Source organism: Aspergillus brasiliensis, assembly GCF_001889945.1.
Source record: "Aspergillus brasiliensis CBS 101740 unplaced genomic scaffold ASPBRscaffold_13, whole genome shotgun sequence".
Classification (NCBI taxonomy): domain Eukaryota; kingdom Fungi; phylum Ascomycota; class Eurotiomycetes; order Eurotiales; family Aspergillaceae; genus Aspergillus; species Aspergillus brasiliensis.
Window position 1 is genome coordinate 733,296 of NW_027137454.1, and position 13,975 is coordinate 747,270.

At 49.9% G+C, this 13,975-nt stretch overlaps 6 protein-coding genes across 6 annotated transcripts; 2 read left to right on the top strand and 4 right to left on the bottom strand.

Annotated features, from left to right (window-relative positions):
• Window positions 1–3: 3 nt before the first annotated feature.
• On the bottom strand, window positions 4–973 carry ASPBRDRAFT_47288 (Kelch repeat protein). Its single transcript, XM_067625826.1, has one exon. It carries the CDS (start codon window positions 842–844, stop codon window positions 110–112), a length of 735 nt encoding a protein of 244 aa, XP_067475597.1. The 5' UTR covers window positions 845–973; the 3' UTR covers window positions 4–109.
• A 69-nt stretch (window positions 974–1,042) lies between these two features.
• ASPBRDRAFT_160301 (Zn(II)2Cys6 transcription factor domain-containing protein) lies at window positions 1,043–3,352 on the bottom strand. The gene is made up of 2 exons (XM_067619467.1): window positions 3,232–3,352; window positions 1,043–3,175 (listed from the first exon to the last, which is right to left on the bottom strand). The coding sequence occupies exons 1-2, from the start codon at window positions 3,325–3,327 to the stop codon at window positions 1,439–1,441; spliced, it is 1,833 nt and encodes a 610-aa protein (XP_067475598.1). The 5' UTR covers window positions 3,328–3,352; the 3' UTR covers window positions 1,043–1,438.
• Window positions 3,353–4,569: 1,217 nt separating this feature from the next.
• ASPBRDRAFT_47290 (EthD domain-containing protein) lies at window positions 4,570–5,395 on the top strand. Its single transcript, XM_067625827.1, has 3 exons — window positions 4,570–4,738; window positions 4,792–4,864; window positions 4,938–5,395. Exons 1-3 carry the CDS (start codon window positions 4,650–4,652, stop codon window positions 5,190–5,192), a joined length of 417 nt encoding a protein of 138 aa, XP_067475599.1. The 5' UTR covers window positions 4,570–4,649; the 3' UTR covers window positions 5,193–5,395.
• Window positions 5,396–6,470: 1,075 nt separating this feature from the next.
• Window positions 6,471–8,889, top strand: ASPBRDRAFT_185364 (cytochrome P450). The gene is made up of 4 exons (XM_067620043.1): window positions 6,471–6,745; window positions 6,815–7,951; window positions 8,063–8,798; window positions 8,855–8,889. Exons 1-3 carry the CDS (start codon window positions 6,698–6,700, stop codon window positions 8,414–8,416), a joined length of 1,539 nt encoding a protein of 512 aa, XP_067475600.1. The 5' UTR covers window positions 6,471–6,697; the 3' UTR covers window positions 8,417–8,798; window positions 8,855–8,889.
• Window positions 8,890–10,025: 1,136 nt separating this feature from the next.
• On the bottom strand, window positions 10,026–10,691 carry ASPBRDRAFT_160311 (uncharacterized protein). Its single transcript, XM_067619468.1, has 2 exons — window positions 10,444–10,691; window positions 10,026–10,391 (listed from the first exon to the last, which is right to left on the bottom strand). The coding sequence occupies exon 2, from the start codon at window positions 10,381–10,383 to the stop codon at window positions 10,180–10,182; it is 204 nt and encodes a 67-aa protein (XP_067475601.1). The 5' UTR covers window positions 10,384–10,391; window positions 10,444–10,691; the 3' UTR covers window positions 10,026–10,179.
• A 1,106-nt stretch (window positions 10,692–11,797) lies between these two features.
• ASPBRDRAFT_160312 (SDR family oxidoreductase) lies at window positions 11,798–12,892 on the bottom strand. The gene is made up of 3 exons (XM_067619469.1): window positions 12,779–12,892; window positions 12,263–12,721; window positions 11,798–12,215 (listed from the first exon to the last, which is right to left on the bottom strand). Exons 1-3 carry the CDS (start codon window positions 12,807–12,809, stop codon window positions 11,875–11,877), a joined length of 831 nt encoding a protein of 276 aa, XP_067475602.1. The 5' UTR covers window positions 12,810–12,892; the 3' UTR covers window positions 11,798–11,874.
• Window positions 12,893–13,975: the final 1,083 nt, after the last annotated feature.

The window sequence follows — 13,975 nt, forward strand, 5'->3', positions numbered from 1 at the left end:
ACGGCCATGCCCGCTGTCATCGTGAGAAACGTTATATATAAGTCTAGGATAAGATCGCATACTGAGGTAGCATAGAGTACACCACGATTAATTGTCAAATACAATAGCACTAGACAAAATTGAGTCGCCACACATCATCTAACCGCTCATTTGACTCAGCAAGTCCGCCGTGAACAATTATGCTTCCGGAATTGGCATCTGCTTCAGGCCCGATGACATCCGCATCAAACCAGCCACGTGCCGGAGGTCTATTTGGCTCCGCAACATCGACGTGTGTCCACTGCTGAGATTGCAGATCAAACACCCACACATCCGCCAGCATCTTCCCGGCACCTTGGTGTCCCAGGTTACTGGGATCATGTTCGCCAAACATTGTCACCAGCGACTGCCTGCCGCCGATCATTGTGACCAGCAAACAGCCCACACTGCGCGGACTGGGCCCGGAGATGCCATCCGGTGCATAAGTGAGACTAGTCCACTCGTTCGTCTGCAGATCGTACACATCCACAGCTCCCCCTTGCTCCCTGGTCCCGTCAAATCCATTCATTCGGTAGATTCGCTGATTGGCGTAGGCGATCGACGCACCGCCTCGTTCAGGGCCGGGCGCGGGCGGCAACTCTCGCCATTGTCGAGAATGGATATTGAAGGCCCAAAGATCGCGAAGACGGCCACTTGCTGGGCAACCAGCGTGAAGATAGATGGTGTCCGTGCCGTTATTGATGAGCGTGTGGTAGCTTCGGCCCACGGGATATTGCGATTTTGGGTCTACTGGAGACAACTGCGACCAGGTATTCTGGGTGGGATCGAAGACCCAGAAGGAACCCGCTTCCTCGATCGGGGCCATGGCAATACCACCGCGGCCGGAGAAGATGTAGAGTCGTCCGGCGAGAGCGGTAGAGGCGGATCCTACGCGAGGTTGGGGGTGAGTGGAGGACGGGGGAGTCTGTATGACACTGCTGCTGCTGGATGTTGCTAGTTCGTGTCAACCGTAAGTCTTGTCCTGATAGTTTCCTCATCAGAGGCAGACAGTATGGCGACTTACAAGCGTTCAAAGATAGACGGTACACAGCCGAATCGACGGGTTCTCTTGGCCGCAACTCCCCGCCATAGATATATGCGTCGTTGGAGAGAATGGAGAGCGTCTGGGATGATCTCTTAATGGAGACATCGGACAGGATCTTGGTCCAAACAGCACGCGGCATGGTGAGGTGATGTTTGTGAGCTGAAACGGACGTTGATATGAGAAGGGAACTCGGATTTGGATCATGGTTCGACACGCTGCTTTTATAACCACGACCGTACAGTGAGTATCACAATATGACCAGCCAAAGCAGGGTGGGTCCAGTCTCCCGCGTAACGGCGTTACCGCGTATAATTTGACCCGTTTCGGTTAGCACCACTTGAAGATCCAGCCAACGAGATGACATGATTTTAGCTGTCAAGGCAGAACAATCTTGTCAATCCACGCGGTGTGGTCCGGATGCTGTCCACAGATCACCACCGATATTGGGTGGTATATATCGAGCAGTGTCAGTTTCGAGATATTTTCCGGTATGGCAGGTAACACGAGGGTCACGGTTTGCCCCCGAGACCAGTAGTCCGCCACGAGGGAGATGATCCGCTTCACGAGATGTGTGGGATAATGGGAGTGTTCGAATCCTCGCGTCTTCCGCTCCAAATCAGGCCACGCAATGTCCAGAATGAAGTTGAATAAACTGTCTGACCGCCAGAGAACTGCCAATTGGAGCAGAGTCTCGGCCAAACTGAACGTGTAAACATCGGCTGTACCCGCCGCGGCAAAGTCCAGAGTGCTCACAATATGGCAGAAGCTCTCTGCCAGTCCAGAGAGTACCGGTGCGGCAGAGTGCTGGTCAGCGGCGTACACTGCCTGGGCTTCCTCAAACATCATCTCGCAGAGTATTTGATACAACGCGTTCATCGCATCTCTGTGAATTGGGAGGTTCCACTCTCCTGGAGACGCGCCACCACGATGGCTGTCCGCATAGCGACTGAAAGGTGATTGTTTCGTGTCCCGGAGAGATTTCCACACAGCCAAACGTTCCTTTTGGACCTGCAGCAAACCTAGCAGGTGCGGACCCCGTACAAAGCCTTCCTCTGCTTCTGAAAGCTCGTCGGGTATAAAGGGTCTGCCTAGCATCTCCGTCAGGAGACTGTGCGCGAGACCCCCAATCTCCCTCGACAACTCGGAAATCTGATAATGGTGTGCAACACAGCGAAAGACTACCAGTCGCGAGCGGATCTCCATAATTTTGATGAGAATGTCGTAGATCAGGTCATCCATGTTCATCCCTAGAATAGTGCTAAGATAGAGATGGTCCGTGGGGTCTGGGAAACAGTTAGGGCCAAAGGCGCTTCTGCCCTCGCCTTCCAAAAGCAATGATGGTGGCTTAGATAGACGATGGGAAGCACATAAGCGATACCACATTTGCAGGGCTTCCACACCCCCCGCGGAGCGCATGAGGTGTTCCCTGTTCCGAGAGACAAACTCAACAGTATCACACACCGCCGACCGAAAGCGTTGATGGTTGGTCGACGCGTGATGGTAATAAGCAAGAATAATTTGAGTTATGAGGATGGCAGGAGCGTCTTCGGAGAGCTCTCTCGGGTCCGCCTTGCGGCAGAGTTGCAAAGCGCGGTCATGATAATCCCGTGCTTTGGTGTGATGCAAGACATTGACCAGTGGGCTAAACCAAGACTGACGATGGCTCGTCGTGAGGACACGGCTCTGTACTTGTCCATCCAGCATTGAGAGATTGGACGCGGAGATGCACAGGGCGGCAGCTCGTAGGTATGGGGAGTGGGCGGTTGCGTTGGCAGATGAAAGAGGGCATGCGGGGAGAAGATGGCGTACATGCCTCTGGAAATGGCTTATATAGCACGTCTCAAGGTTATCTCCACAGTCCAGAGATCGAGCGATCCTGGGTCGGGTGAGCCGGTCAGCGATGCATGGCCTCGGCAGATGGCGAGACTCATCGACCACAGTACTCGGTGCAGGATTCGAAGTATAAAGAGCTGACCGGGAATCTACCACCAGAGCAGTTGACTGTCGCTGTAAAGTCGTCTGCGTGATGTGACGGAAGCTGTAGTCGATGCCATAAATGCATTCCAAGGATAACCGGGTGCAAGCTCGGCAACGCGGTTTGGTTTCATCGCACTGTCGGGGTGATGAGCAGGATTTATTCGGAACGCCTACAATTGGAGACAACTGACCTTTTTGCCTCGCCGCCGGCAAGGCTTGCAGCCAGAGTGTTTTCTGGTGATCCGCGGTTTGTTCGTGCCTTCTGTAGCTTTCTTAGGCAACGGCATATTCAGATACGGATATGAAATGCGATCGGGGCCGTTGCGGGTACATTCTTTCCCTAATAATTCAACCTCTGGGATGGAATTTCGGGCGGCAGAAAGAAAAAGGAAAGTGTTTGCTCCCAGCCGGTTTCGGAGAGAGAGAGTTGATTACACCCGTTACCAATCCCGTACATATAATACGTCCTCGAATTTTTGTTGATACTTCTCCCATAGACTTGCTTCACTCCCACACACAATGGTCGCATCAACTCGATGAAGTATTAATTGCAGCCCAGCACACTTGAGGTCTAACCACTTGCTTGAGGAGGAGCTATGATGACATTACGATGGGTTGATTTGAGAGCAACTGCTTCCATCCTCTTGGTACTCTGTGATTTTATAAATATCCACTTCTCGACTACCATCTCAGCCAGTTACCGTTTCACCAGATTCATGAAAAGCATAATTACTGAGGGACGCGTCGGAGTGTGCTTGACTCGCTAATCGACAGAAATACGTATCTGAAGGGGATCATGTGAATATACAAGGCCTAAAAACCTTGATGGAACCTATGGGCCAATTGCTTCGAGCGATGTGCCATTGGGCTATCATTTCAACCCTAGCAGAAACAATAGCTATGGATTCCTCTTCATAGAATGGGTCTATTTACCTGACCGAAATTAGGGAGCGTTCCCTGGAGTTTGCTGGAGAATGGCAGGATCTCAATGGGTGCGAGTCGAACTGAAAGCAAAAGAGAAGTTCTTTAGCCCAGAGCTTCCACTGGTTAAGTCAAGTGATGGGCAGCCTGCAGTGTAAGGTGTTCGCAGATAAAGGATCCATCCTGACTGCACGCTCTTTTAATGGGGAAAACTATAACATATGGCATGCTGGATATGGCGCTCTTTGCATCTGGCTAGACGGCAATGGAAATAGGCCTCGATGCGATGTATCCTATAGCTGCCGTCGGTCAGGACTAACTCAAGCAGTAGCACTGGCCAACAGTTGGAAGGAGAATTCAGCGCGCAGAGAACGCAATGCTCTATGTCAGAGAGACTAATATGACAATGAACTAGGCTCTGTTCTGCCCCCACATGCTTGGGGACGTGCATTCCATAAATGCTGGCAGTTCATAAGTGCTATCTTCCGGCGACGCCTTCCACAAACGGGCGAAAAGGTAGAGGCCTACCAGGCCGAATCCCACATTGGGTGATCTACAGCGGCACCAGGCTCACTAGATAGATAAGACTCGCTCTACCCCGATGGGAAACGCTCTCTTATTCCCTTGGCTTGACGCTGAATGCTCCAACTCCTAACCCTTCAGAGAACACGGATCTTGGTTGCGACTAATGGCAGAAATAACAGCTACCAAGCGCCTAATCCGCTTTGACACTTATGTAAAGCGACATCCGTCGCTCACCGTGGAAGAGTTTCATCAGTTCGTGTGGTCCATGTTCCCGCATCACAGAGGCCGTACTGATAGTTCCCAAGTGCCTGGACTACGAACCACGCTCAGGTGTTGAAAAACTGGCTGGCGCGTCATGGAGTGTATCGCTATACTCTGGTAAGTGCATCGCAGGCTCACTGCCAGGTTCTTCCTTGGACCAGTGTATTGCTAACTCATATGCTATGTACAGTTCCACACCCCACCCGTCATGGCGGAAGAGTACCTTGGCCAGAGTCGCGCCGGGGCTGATCAGGGAATGGAGTTCTTTGATGGGCATGCGGAGATCCTGGTGGAGGACTGGGGGATTCTGGGCCGCCTGCGCGCCGATCCGTACTATCTGGAGGTGGTGGAACCCAGCGAGACAAGATTGATCGACAAGGCCTCGACCGTGAGGAGGGTGGGATATGAGGAGGTTTGGGTGTCGGAAGGCAAGGCTGTCGACTAAGCAAGTTCGCTACTAGGTCTTCTCGCTTGAGTCGAACCCAATTCGGTTCTATCGGTCAAGGATCGTTTGTGTTGGGCGGTTGGTACACAGTTTCAGAGGATACACGCTTATCCAGGATGTGATATGATATTCCGGGCCAGGTGTAGATTGTCTCACTCTAAGGAGCACGCTTTAGTCCCAGTTAGCATAAGTGAGTCGCCTGCCAGCCTTGAGTTCCGGCCACATTCCCCGCTTCAACGGACTTATTTAGCGTTTACCGGGTCGGGCAACGGATCGACATACGATGAGCAGCCTCCATGGCTCGCTTAGGGGGGCTCATTGCGACTAATTCCATTGGTTTGAAGCTAGGGAGCAGGGGTTCACAAAGCGTTCACCAATCTTAAAAGAGAGATCAGATACCATTCTTACGGACGGGCCCGAAAGGTTAACCCATGGCCAACTTCTTTGACAGCCGAGCACCAACATGACAGGCGTTGCTGGCACAGGACTGGGATGCGGTACTACGGTTATCCCATAACTGACATGCCCAGTTTCATGGTGGATTTTAGTCTGGCCGGCGGAGCTTGTGACTACCCAAGTCGAGCCCTATCATAGCCCGTCGTGGAATCCACTGGTTGTGCTTTCTTTGTTAGATTTTTCCCTTCCCTGCCACCGCACGCTTCTTACACGACATAGCCAGGGAAGCTGAGCCCGAATGGAAGGCGATCTAGCGGTTACTTGTCGTGGCTCAGCTTGTCGACTTGTCGACGAGGCAGTGGAGCGTTGTGGTACAGATCGGGTGCAAAGACCGCGTCCGGCGCCTGCCGCAGCGTTAGGATTGCGATCGCCAGCGGTGCATCCACCTTCCCACCCACTCCACCACATCGCCCGAAAGCCTTTGTCGAGGGTAGCACTTCCCAGGTGCGATGTATCGTGTTATCTATTGTCTATGTTGTCCATACTCTCTTTGATTGCATTTACCCTGTTGTTTCTCGGCCTGCGGATATCCAAGTGATTTCATTTTTCTCTTTTCTCTCACAAATTCTATTCTTCTTTTTACCAAAGAAGAATATTCAACGGCGATTCTTTTACACTGTGAATCACTGCTGCCTGATAGGCTGGGATTGGGCATGGGACAGTCAAGGGTAAGGCGTAGTAGTAGTCAACCAACCACTCCGCCATTGACGAGTAAACCATGCGACTAAACCACGCTAAATGACACGGTCCCTATGAACAGCTTAGTTAGTAGATATCAGAACAAAGACCACCCTAAACCTCCTCCCCACTCAAGCTAAAGGCCACACTAATTTCTCATCCGCATAAAATGCTCCCCTCGAAGGCTTGTCAATTACTTGGGGCTCATTCGTAATATCATCCAGTGGAGACGCCAGCCCCATGACCCTTGGGTGTTTTAGGACCTCTCTCTTGTCGACAGCTCTCGTTATATAATTGCGACGAAGCGTCCTGGACCGCTTGAGCGGTTGTCGCCTCTTACGCGCTGCTTTTGCTACGTCCGGCGTGCGATCATGGCAGCCCCTTCGTTCGTCAATGCCACCATCATCACCGTCTTCCTCGTAAGATCAGCTATACTCACCGCGGCTAGAAACCAAAAATTGGCCCCTTCTCTGACCAACGCTTTCTAGTTTCCCATCCTCTTGGCCCTCAGGCGGCTCTACTTCCACCCCCTATCTCGGTACAATGGACCACTTCTCTGGGCATTGACCCGTGTGCCGTATATGCTGGCGTTCCGAAATGGGCAATTGGCGCATAAAATAAAAAACTTCCATGAACTTTACGGCGAGACCGTCCGCGTGGCCCCGAACGAGGTATCCTTCATCAACCCCGACAGTGTCAAAGACATCTACCAGCGCCGACCGAGCGGCGGGGGCTTCAAGTCACTTCCCAAAGATCCCATCCGCCAGGCGCCTCCCAGACCAGGGCAGCCCATTAGCATCCTCGATGCCGGCGATGCCGACCACACGCGACTTCGCAAGGCCTATGCGGCCGCCTTCAGCAGCCAGGCGTTGACGGCGCAAGAGCCGCTCGTGGCTAGCTACGTCGACAAGATGATCACTCAGACGCGACTGCAGAGCAAAAGCACGACCCAGAGTGTCGATCTTCAGGAGTGGATCAGCTTCTGCACCTTTGATATCGTCTGCAAGCTGAGCTTTGGCGAAGATTTCGGCTGCTTGGACAATCACCGCTACCACGAATGGGTGGGACAACTCGTCCACTCGCTCAAAGCCAAGGTTCAGCTAGCCTCCTGTCGTTTCTACCCCTGGCTGTTCAACTACCTCGTCAAGCGTCTCCCCAAGTCCGCGGGTGCCTTGATGGCACAGCACCAAGCCACCACCCAGGAGAAGGTGAAGCGTCGGTTACAGCAACTGGAAAGCCATGGCAGTACGGCAGGCAGTGATGATCGCCCGGATTTCCTGGCACATCTCGTGCAGCAGCAATCCAGACAGGAAATCTCCGAAGGCGAGATGGTGGTGAATGCGGCCACGCTCATCGTCGCGGGGAGCCACACCCTGCAAACCGCCATCACTGGCATCCTCTTCCGACTTCTCCAGCATCCAGCCGTACTGGAACGTGTTACCAGCGAGGTGCGCGGCGCGTTTCCCTCTGCCGACCAGATAAGCGTGTCTACGCTGCTCAGGCTGCCTCTCCTAGAAGCAGCTATTAAGGAAGGTATCCGTCTAACCTCCCCCGTGCCCCTGGGGTTGACCCGACTTGTTCCTACCGGGGGCCACACCATTAATGGGGAATTTTTCCCAGAGGGGGTAAGTAAATGTCATCAACACCTTTCCCATTACTGCCGTGTCCGCTGCCGCCTATAGAGGAGGGGGGGATTGAGGTTATCTAGGTGATAGTAAGCTAACCAGGAGTTACAGACGGTTGTCTCCTACATGCAATGGGCCGCCAATATGTCCCCACGAAATTATTACGATCCTCAGGCTTTCCATCTCGAGCGTTGGCTCAAGTCACACCCGTCTTCCTTATCTTCACCACATGATCCCTTTGAAAAAGACAAGCGACATGCTACACAGCCATTTCTGCAAGGTCCGCGGGACTGTATCGGTCAGAATTTGGCCCGCATGGAGATCGTTCTCATCCTGGGCAAACTGCTATACCACTTTGACCTGCAGCCCGAGGGCCGCCTCGGCCGCTGGGAGGAACAGGAGACGTACGCGGTCTGGGTGAAGACGCCGCTGCCAGTGAAGTTGCGAGTGAGGGAGGCGAATTGAGCTATTAGTAACGGATCCATTCGGATCTTGAGGAGAGGCTAGAATAAGATCGATCACTGAGCTGAAGGATCTGCACAGTGGTCGATTTCTCTCTTCTTGCTCCAGGATGGTTATGTCATTTCGTTGTAACGCACAAGGATATAGATTGTTTGCAAGAGCATCTAGAGAATGAATGATGGACCGTAAAGCTTCAATGCTCTTTTCTGACCGAGTGTAGAACCCACAGGTATATCAATCTGCGTGCACGAATAAAACCGTCTATATACTCACTCGATCAAGCACCAATTTTGAACCAGTTGTCTCTTTCTACCCGGGCTGCATGCTTTTGTGGGCTCTGTAGCTTTATGTGTTCAGAAGCTGCGTGGTAGATGGGTTACTCTGACTACTACCTCAATCAGCTCGTTGACGTCAATGCCTACAAGGCCGTGGGCTACAGACCGTCATTGGTTTCGGTATCGAAATATGCACAATTGACAATATATATTCGCTGACATAAGTGCCTGCCTGTTGTATAAATGGTCTTTGAAGAAGTAGGTATCTGGAGCTAAAGAGTAGAAACTCCGATTCCAGTACGATCTCATCTCGGGAACCCGGTGGAAAGGAACGTAGTCTAAATCCGTACATTTTTGGATCTGTTTCCATATCCATCGCCGCAAGGATTCAATCGCGGTATGGTGCGAAGGCATGCTTGATTATCAGAGATTTCTGGGAGCGGATAAAGATCTGTGCTCATTTTCTGCAGACTGGCAGTAAAAGGGATGGTGGTATGTTAGTCATTTCGCTCGGGTCACTAACTGTCACAAGGTTTGGGAGAACTACTTGCTTCCCAAGGTACGAGGTCAGGTCGATTGCTGTTGCGGATCATCTGTCAGAGCTGGTGTATGAGGGTCCTTTCTTTACATGACCCTCGTGGTGTTATCAGCCCTGTATTTGCACTATTGAACGACTGGTGGTGGAGACCTCTCAAAACGCCGACGATTGGAAATCCTGTCTGTGTGTATGTGCGTGTGTGTGTGTGGCACAGATCTTGACCATGGCGGCTGACAAATCACACAACAAAAGAGTTGACCGGCGTTTTGGAAAGTAGCATAAAAGTAATCTATGCTGTAACGGGGAAATCTGAGGAGTCTAATAGGAGCCAGGACAAATCACACGCGTCTTTCCAATTGAACGTTGCTCGTTTTTTCTTTTTGGAGCAATGATGAACACCAGGAGGCTTATCTGTCGGATCCGACTGATACGAACCATCTCCGACCAGTTCATCAAAAGGGGGTCATATTTGGGGTTATAGTCTGGGAAAGACCCACATCAACCAATAACTTACCAAGTGTGGATGCCTAGCATAAGTACGGAGTAGTATAGGATGTCACCTAAAGGCGCTGTCTTGGATCAGGATGTGTGTCTTCCAAAGGGCCGACCGGTCGGAGTTCGCTCCGATCATCGCGGCCATTTCACCGAAGCAGAAAGAATCAAAATCGGAGGCGACCATATGCTCCCAACGTGGTACCTTGTGTGTTTTAATCGCCACATCGCTTGGGAATCTAGGCCATAATCCCAAAGGGTGATTTATCTTTACCCGTCCTCGACTATCTAAGAGAATGTTACTTGTGATCCTATTTCTGAAGCACGAGACCGCTGTGCAGGTCTCGTTAACTTAGGTATCTCAAAAATATCATGGTTAAAGTAGGCTGCATCTATAACAGAATGTAAAATTGAACCTGTCTATTCTATCGCCGCATCACGCCGTGGTGATTTCCCATATCTTAAGCCAATCGGTCGTCCACCTGTTTCCGCCTCTCCTGTTGTATATGTTCGAGAGCCTTTAGGACTCGAAGATGCTCTTTCTTAAGGGCCTCAAATCCGTCATCGAGCTGCTTGTGCCATGGATATAGCACAAACACTTGGAAGGCGAGCGCCGACGATGCCACGAAAAAGTTTGTTAATGAGATTCCACGCGTCACGATCATCTTGCTGTCTTCGCGAACCGTTAGCATACGCCCGTCTTCTTTTGAGTGTCATTGACTCACAAATAAAGATCTAACGTAGGGCTTGAGACTCTTCGGTGTCCTGCAGGCCAACGGGAATGGTTAAATCTGGATAGAGAGGAGAGGCAGCTTAGACGATGGGCACTGTTGTCTTCCGTAAAACTGTATATGGATGGGTAAGTGGAAGAGAGCGTAAAAGTTGAAGGCGTAACTTGTAGTTATGAGGGAAGTTGGGCTACCCCCTTAGAAATTTTGGGAATCCCTGGACGGCATCGGAAATCTGGCCGATTCCTAGTTTGATTAGTGGGTAGTCATCAGTGGCGGAATCTGCGGGTCCCCGACAATGCTCTTCAGGCTTTAGGCACAAAGCCGGACACTGTCCTGGACGCCCTCTATGTGGGACAGAGCTCGACGAACAGTCAGTAATATCGCATATATATCCCTCTACTGGCCGCTGATTGACGTAAGTAATAAGGTTGTTCTCTGTTAACAATCATCACAGGCACTCCGATAAATCCTCTGCGGCAAGTACACCTTTGCCCATGATATTTACCGTTCAACCACGTGTGGAGTTGATCCCCAGTCAATTTCTGAGTGGAGGTCTTGGGTAGCTGCGAATTATGATGGGGCAACAGACCGCACTAGGCGATGTGTCATCAGTCATGAGCAATCATGCCGTACAGTAGTACGCAGAACGCGCTAATATCCATCAAAAGATGGGGTCAGCGCTAATATTTATACGGGACTAGCCTGATCTATCGCTCGTGCAGTTGCAGCAATCTAACGGATGGTTTCCGGGAATGTAATCAGAGTTCCACTGACTAGTTAATGTCGGTGGCTAGATAATTAACGTTTTGCAGGGGCCCATACATTTGGTGGCCATGTCAACTTCAATGTGATGACAATCGAGGACATCCGGGGAGACGAAACTTTGGTACTGACCCTGGAAAAGCGCTTCGTGGATGATGCTCTGCTTCTGCGTTAAGCTGCAAATATTGGGCGAATGACACTGCCTCCACAGCGCCAGACTCTGTATCATTGCAGGTCTTGCTGGAGTACTGGACGAAGCATTTCCCCGGCTAAGACTAAGTCTAATCTGTCTTGCGCTTGTTCTATTGTTCAATATCTGTTCATCTAAAGTCTTTAGAACATTAACTTGATGATAACAAAGAGCGAGAAGCGACGCTCTATTAATTACCCTACATCGAATACTGGCTTCTACGACTATGCCGGTGACTGGCGGGTGTTGTGAAACCTCGTTAGGTTCAGCCAGCTCTTGCTTTAGTGGATGAGAATTTTGTGATGATAGATATATATTCAAATATGACCTAAGAATATTGTCAAGGTCCCGCCGTCTAAAAACCATTTAAGATCAGTATAGTCATTTGTACTCCTGCCATCATCCAAAAGCAACAGCCTTTGAGCCTCTGCTCGGGCACCAGCCCTACAAACGAAAAGCAACCCCCAGCCTCATCAACCCATCATATGTTGATGCGTTAGCTGCGTCTCCTCATCAAAGTATTCCGGCATGTCAACACAGTAATACTTCTCCCCGGACACTAGGATGGCTTGGGAATGAAGCCGATCGCGCGAGACAAATGTCCCCTTCGAATCAGTCACCTCGTCCTCCGAGATCAGCTTTAATACCACATTAGTCACATCGCTCATACTGATCAGGACTCTCTCTGAAAAAAAGGCCTTCAGCTCCGGTGTTATCATTGGCGTGATGACCACCCCTGGGCAAATCGCGTTCACTTTCACGCCTTCGTCCCACAACTGTTTACCCACTGAGCGCGTAAATCCAACCAACGCATCTGACCAGAATCAGCTTCCATCCACCATGGGAACCCCAGATACTTACGTTTTGTCGCCGTGTATACCGGGGTGTGCATACAGGGATATAATCCACCGATGCTTGAGGTAATAATCAGATTCCTTTTGCCCATTGTCTCCTCGGGCGATCGTCGAAAATAGTGCATGGCGAGATAGCTCGTATAAATCGCACCGGTCAAGTTAATATCCGTTACACCACTTATGTCAGGCCGGGGCGGGATGCCAGTGTCGTGTCTGGAAAAGAATACCGTGTCTTCTGCAATGCCAGCATTTGCAAAGACAAAGTCTAATCTCTTCTCCTCATTGAAGATCTTATCGAATGTAGCGCTCTGCTGCTCGTACTTGGTCACATCAACCTGGTGAAATATGGTGTTTTTGAGCGAGGCAGCGGCCTTTTCACCCCGACTCAAGTTGCTGCCAATAATGTGAATCTTCCAGAGGCCTGTCGCGTCGAGTTGTTGGGCGACGTCGAGGCCAATGCCACTGGCTATGAACAATTAATTTCGGTTGGCGATCGTAGCGGTCAGAATGGATGTGTGCTTACTTCCTCCGGTGATAAGTGCTACCAAAACCATAGTGGATTGTTCGGTTATAATCGATGACGAATGCGGTGGTGAAGAGATTGAGGTGGTTTCCTTCGGAGATCATGATATAGGAGGGGTTCTCTGTGCGATTTGCCGAGATATGCTAAACAAAGATGGAATAGAATGTGGGTAAAGGCAGAGCATGAATCTTAATAGCTTGGTCCACGTCATTGCGGTGTAGATCAGCTGAACCATAATGTGGCTTTGATGGCCCATCTTTGGGGTTTCCGGGTCACATCAATTGCATGTTATCAACGCATAAGTTTCAAAAGGAAGTAATACTTTCTCAGTTTATGAATCACTTACTGTATCAGGTTGATTTGACATTGGTGATGATGAGCATTTGACCTATTCATAGGGTGTTATCGGGTTGTATCATTCAGTCTCCAGTTCATGCGTGAATCTAATACATGGCCCGCCCTTTTCTTCAGACGTGCCCAATGAGATGGAGCTGAAGTTATCCACTCACCATCAGACGGAGGAGTTTTCCGTCGATTGGAATGTAACCGAGGTCACATGACAATGAAATGCAGCATGCTCAACCAGTTAAGTGCTTCTACGTGTTCAAAATGACGCATGGGCTCGCCCGGTAGTCTGGATAGAATAAGTGCTATAATCTTATGTTTCTGCAGTAATTTTAGCCTAGGAACTAAGCCAGGGGTATTCCAGCTTGGCTCTTCAAGAAAGGCTTATTAGGCGCACATATAGTTAGTCTAAATATGTAATAACAAGATTGGATTTTCCATTTCAAGTTAGGGGTTTGGTTTTATTTTTCGCCTAAATCTGAAAATCAATCTTAGTGATCGACAATGTCAAATTTTTGATATTTCCCCTTTGAATCTATGTCACTAGAAAATTAGGTGAGGTTCTGACTTCACGATTACTGGACTTGAAGAAAGTGCACAGAGAATATTTCCTGTCTGATTCTGAACTTGTAGTACCAATGAATTTCTGAACCTGATTCTCTAATTGTCCATCATTGCTGAGAGTTATGTAGACTATATTGTCATGATATATTTTTGGCGGTTAGAACTGCTTGTATGGCGGACTTACTGTTATGAAGAATCGTTGCTTTTCTAATTTTCTTGGTAGAAAAAAAGCAAACATATATAAGTAAAAAAATAGAGTCTTCTAAGTACTATAATTAGTAAAAGTTT

Bases quoted from the DNA above. Each gene is read 5' to 3' on its own strand.
- ASPBRDRAFT_47288 (XM_067625826.1), bottom strand. From the start codon at position 844: ATGGCCCCGATCGAGGAAGCGGGTTCCTTCTGGGTCTTCGATCCCACC.
- ASPBRDRAFT_160301 (XM_067619467.1), bottom strand. From the start codon at position 3,327: ATGCCGTTGCCTAAGAAAGCTACAGAAGGCACGAACAAACCGCGGATC. The intron at 3,176-3,231 runs GTCAGTTGTCTC...TCACCCCGACAG, and splicing joins GCCGGCGGCGAGGCAAAAAG to TGCGATGAAACCAAACCGCG.
- ASPBRDRAFT_47290 (XM_067625827.1), top strand. From the start codon at position 4,650: ATGGCAGAAATAACAGCTACCAAGCGCCTAATCCGCTTTGACACTTAT. The intron at 4,739-4,791 runs GTTCGTGTGGTC...ATAGTTCCCAAG, and splicing joins ACCGTGGAAGAGTTTCATCA to TGCCTGGACTACGAACCACG. The intron at 4,865-4,937 runs GTAAGTGCATCG...TGCTATGTACAG, and splicing joins GAGTGTATCGCTATACTCTG to TTCCACACCCCACCCGTCAT.
- ASPBRDRAFT_185364 (XM_067620043.1), top strand. From the start codon at position 6,698: ATGGCAGCCCCTTCGTTCGTCAATGCCACCATCATCACCGTCTTCCTC. The intron at 6,746-6,814 runs GTAAGATCAGCT...AACGCTTTCTAG, and splicing joins CCATCATCACCGTCTTCCTC to TTTCCCATCCTCTTGGCCCT. The intron at 7,952-8,062 runs GTAAGTAAATGT...CAGGAGTTACAG, and splicing joins GGGAATTTTTCCCAGAGGGG to ACGGTTGTCTCCTACATGCA.
- ASPBRDRAFT_160311 (XM_067619468.1), bottom strand. From the start codon at position 10,383: ATGATCGTGACGCGTGGAATCTCATTAACAAACTTTTTCGTGGCATCG.
- ASPBRDRAFT_160312 (XM_067619469.1), bottom strand. From the start codon at position 12,809: ATGGTTTTGGTAGCACTTATCACCGGAGGAA. The intron at 12,722-12,778 runs GTAAGCACACAT...AATTGTTCATAG, and splicing joins AGCACTTATCACCGGAGGAA to CCAGTGGCATTGGCCTCGAC. The intron at 12,216-12,262 runs GTAAGTATCTGG...GATTCTGGTCAG, and splicing joins GGTATACACGGCGACAAAAC to ATGCGTTGGTTGGATTTACG.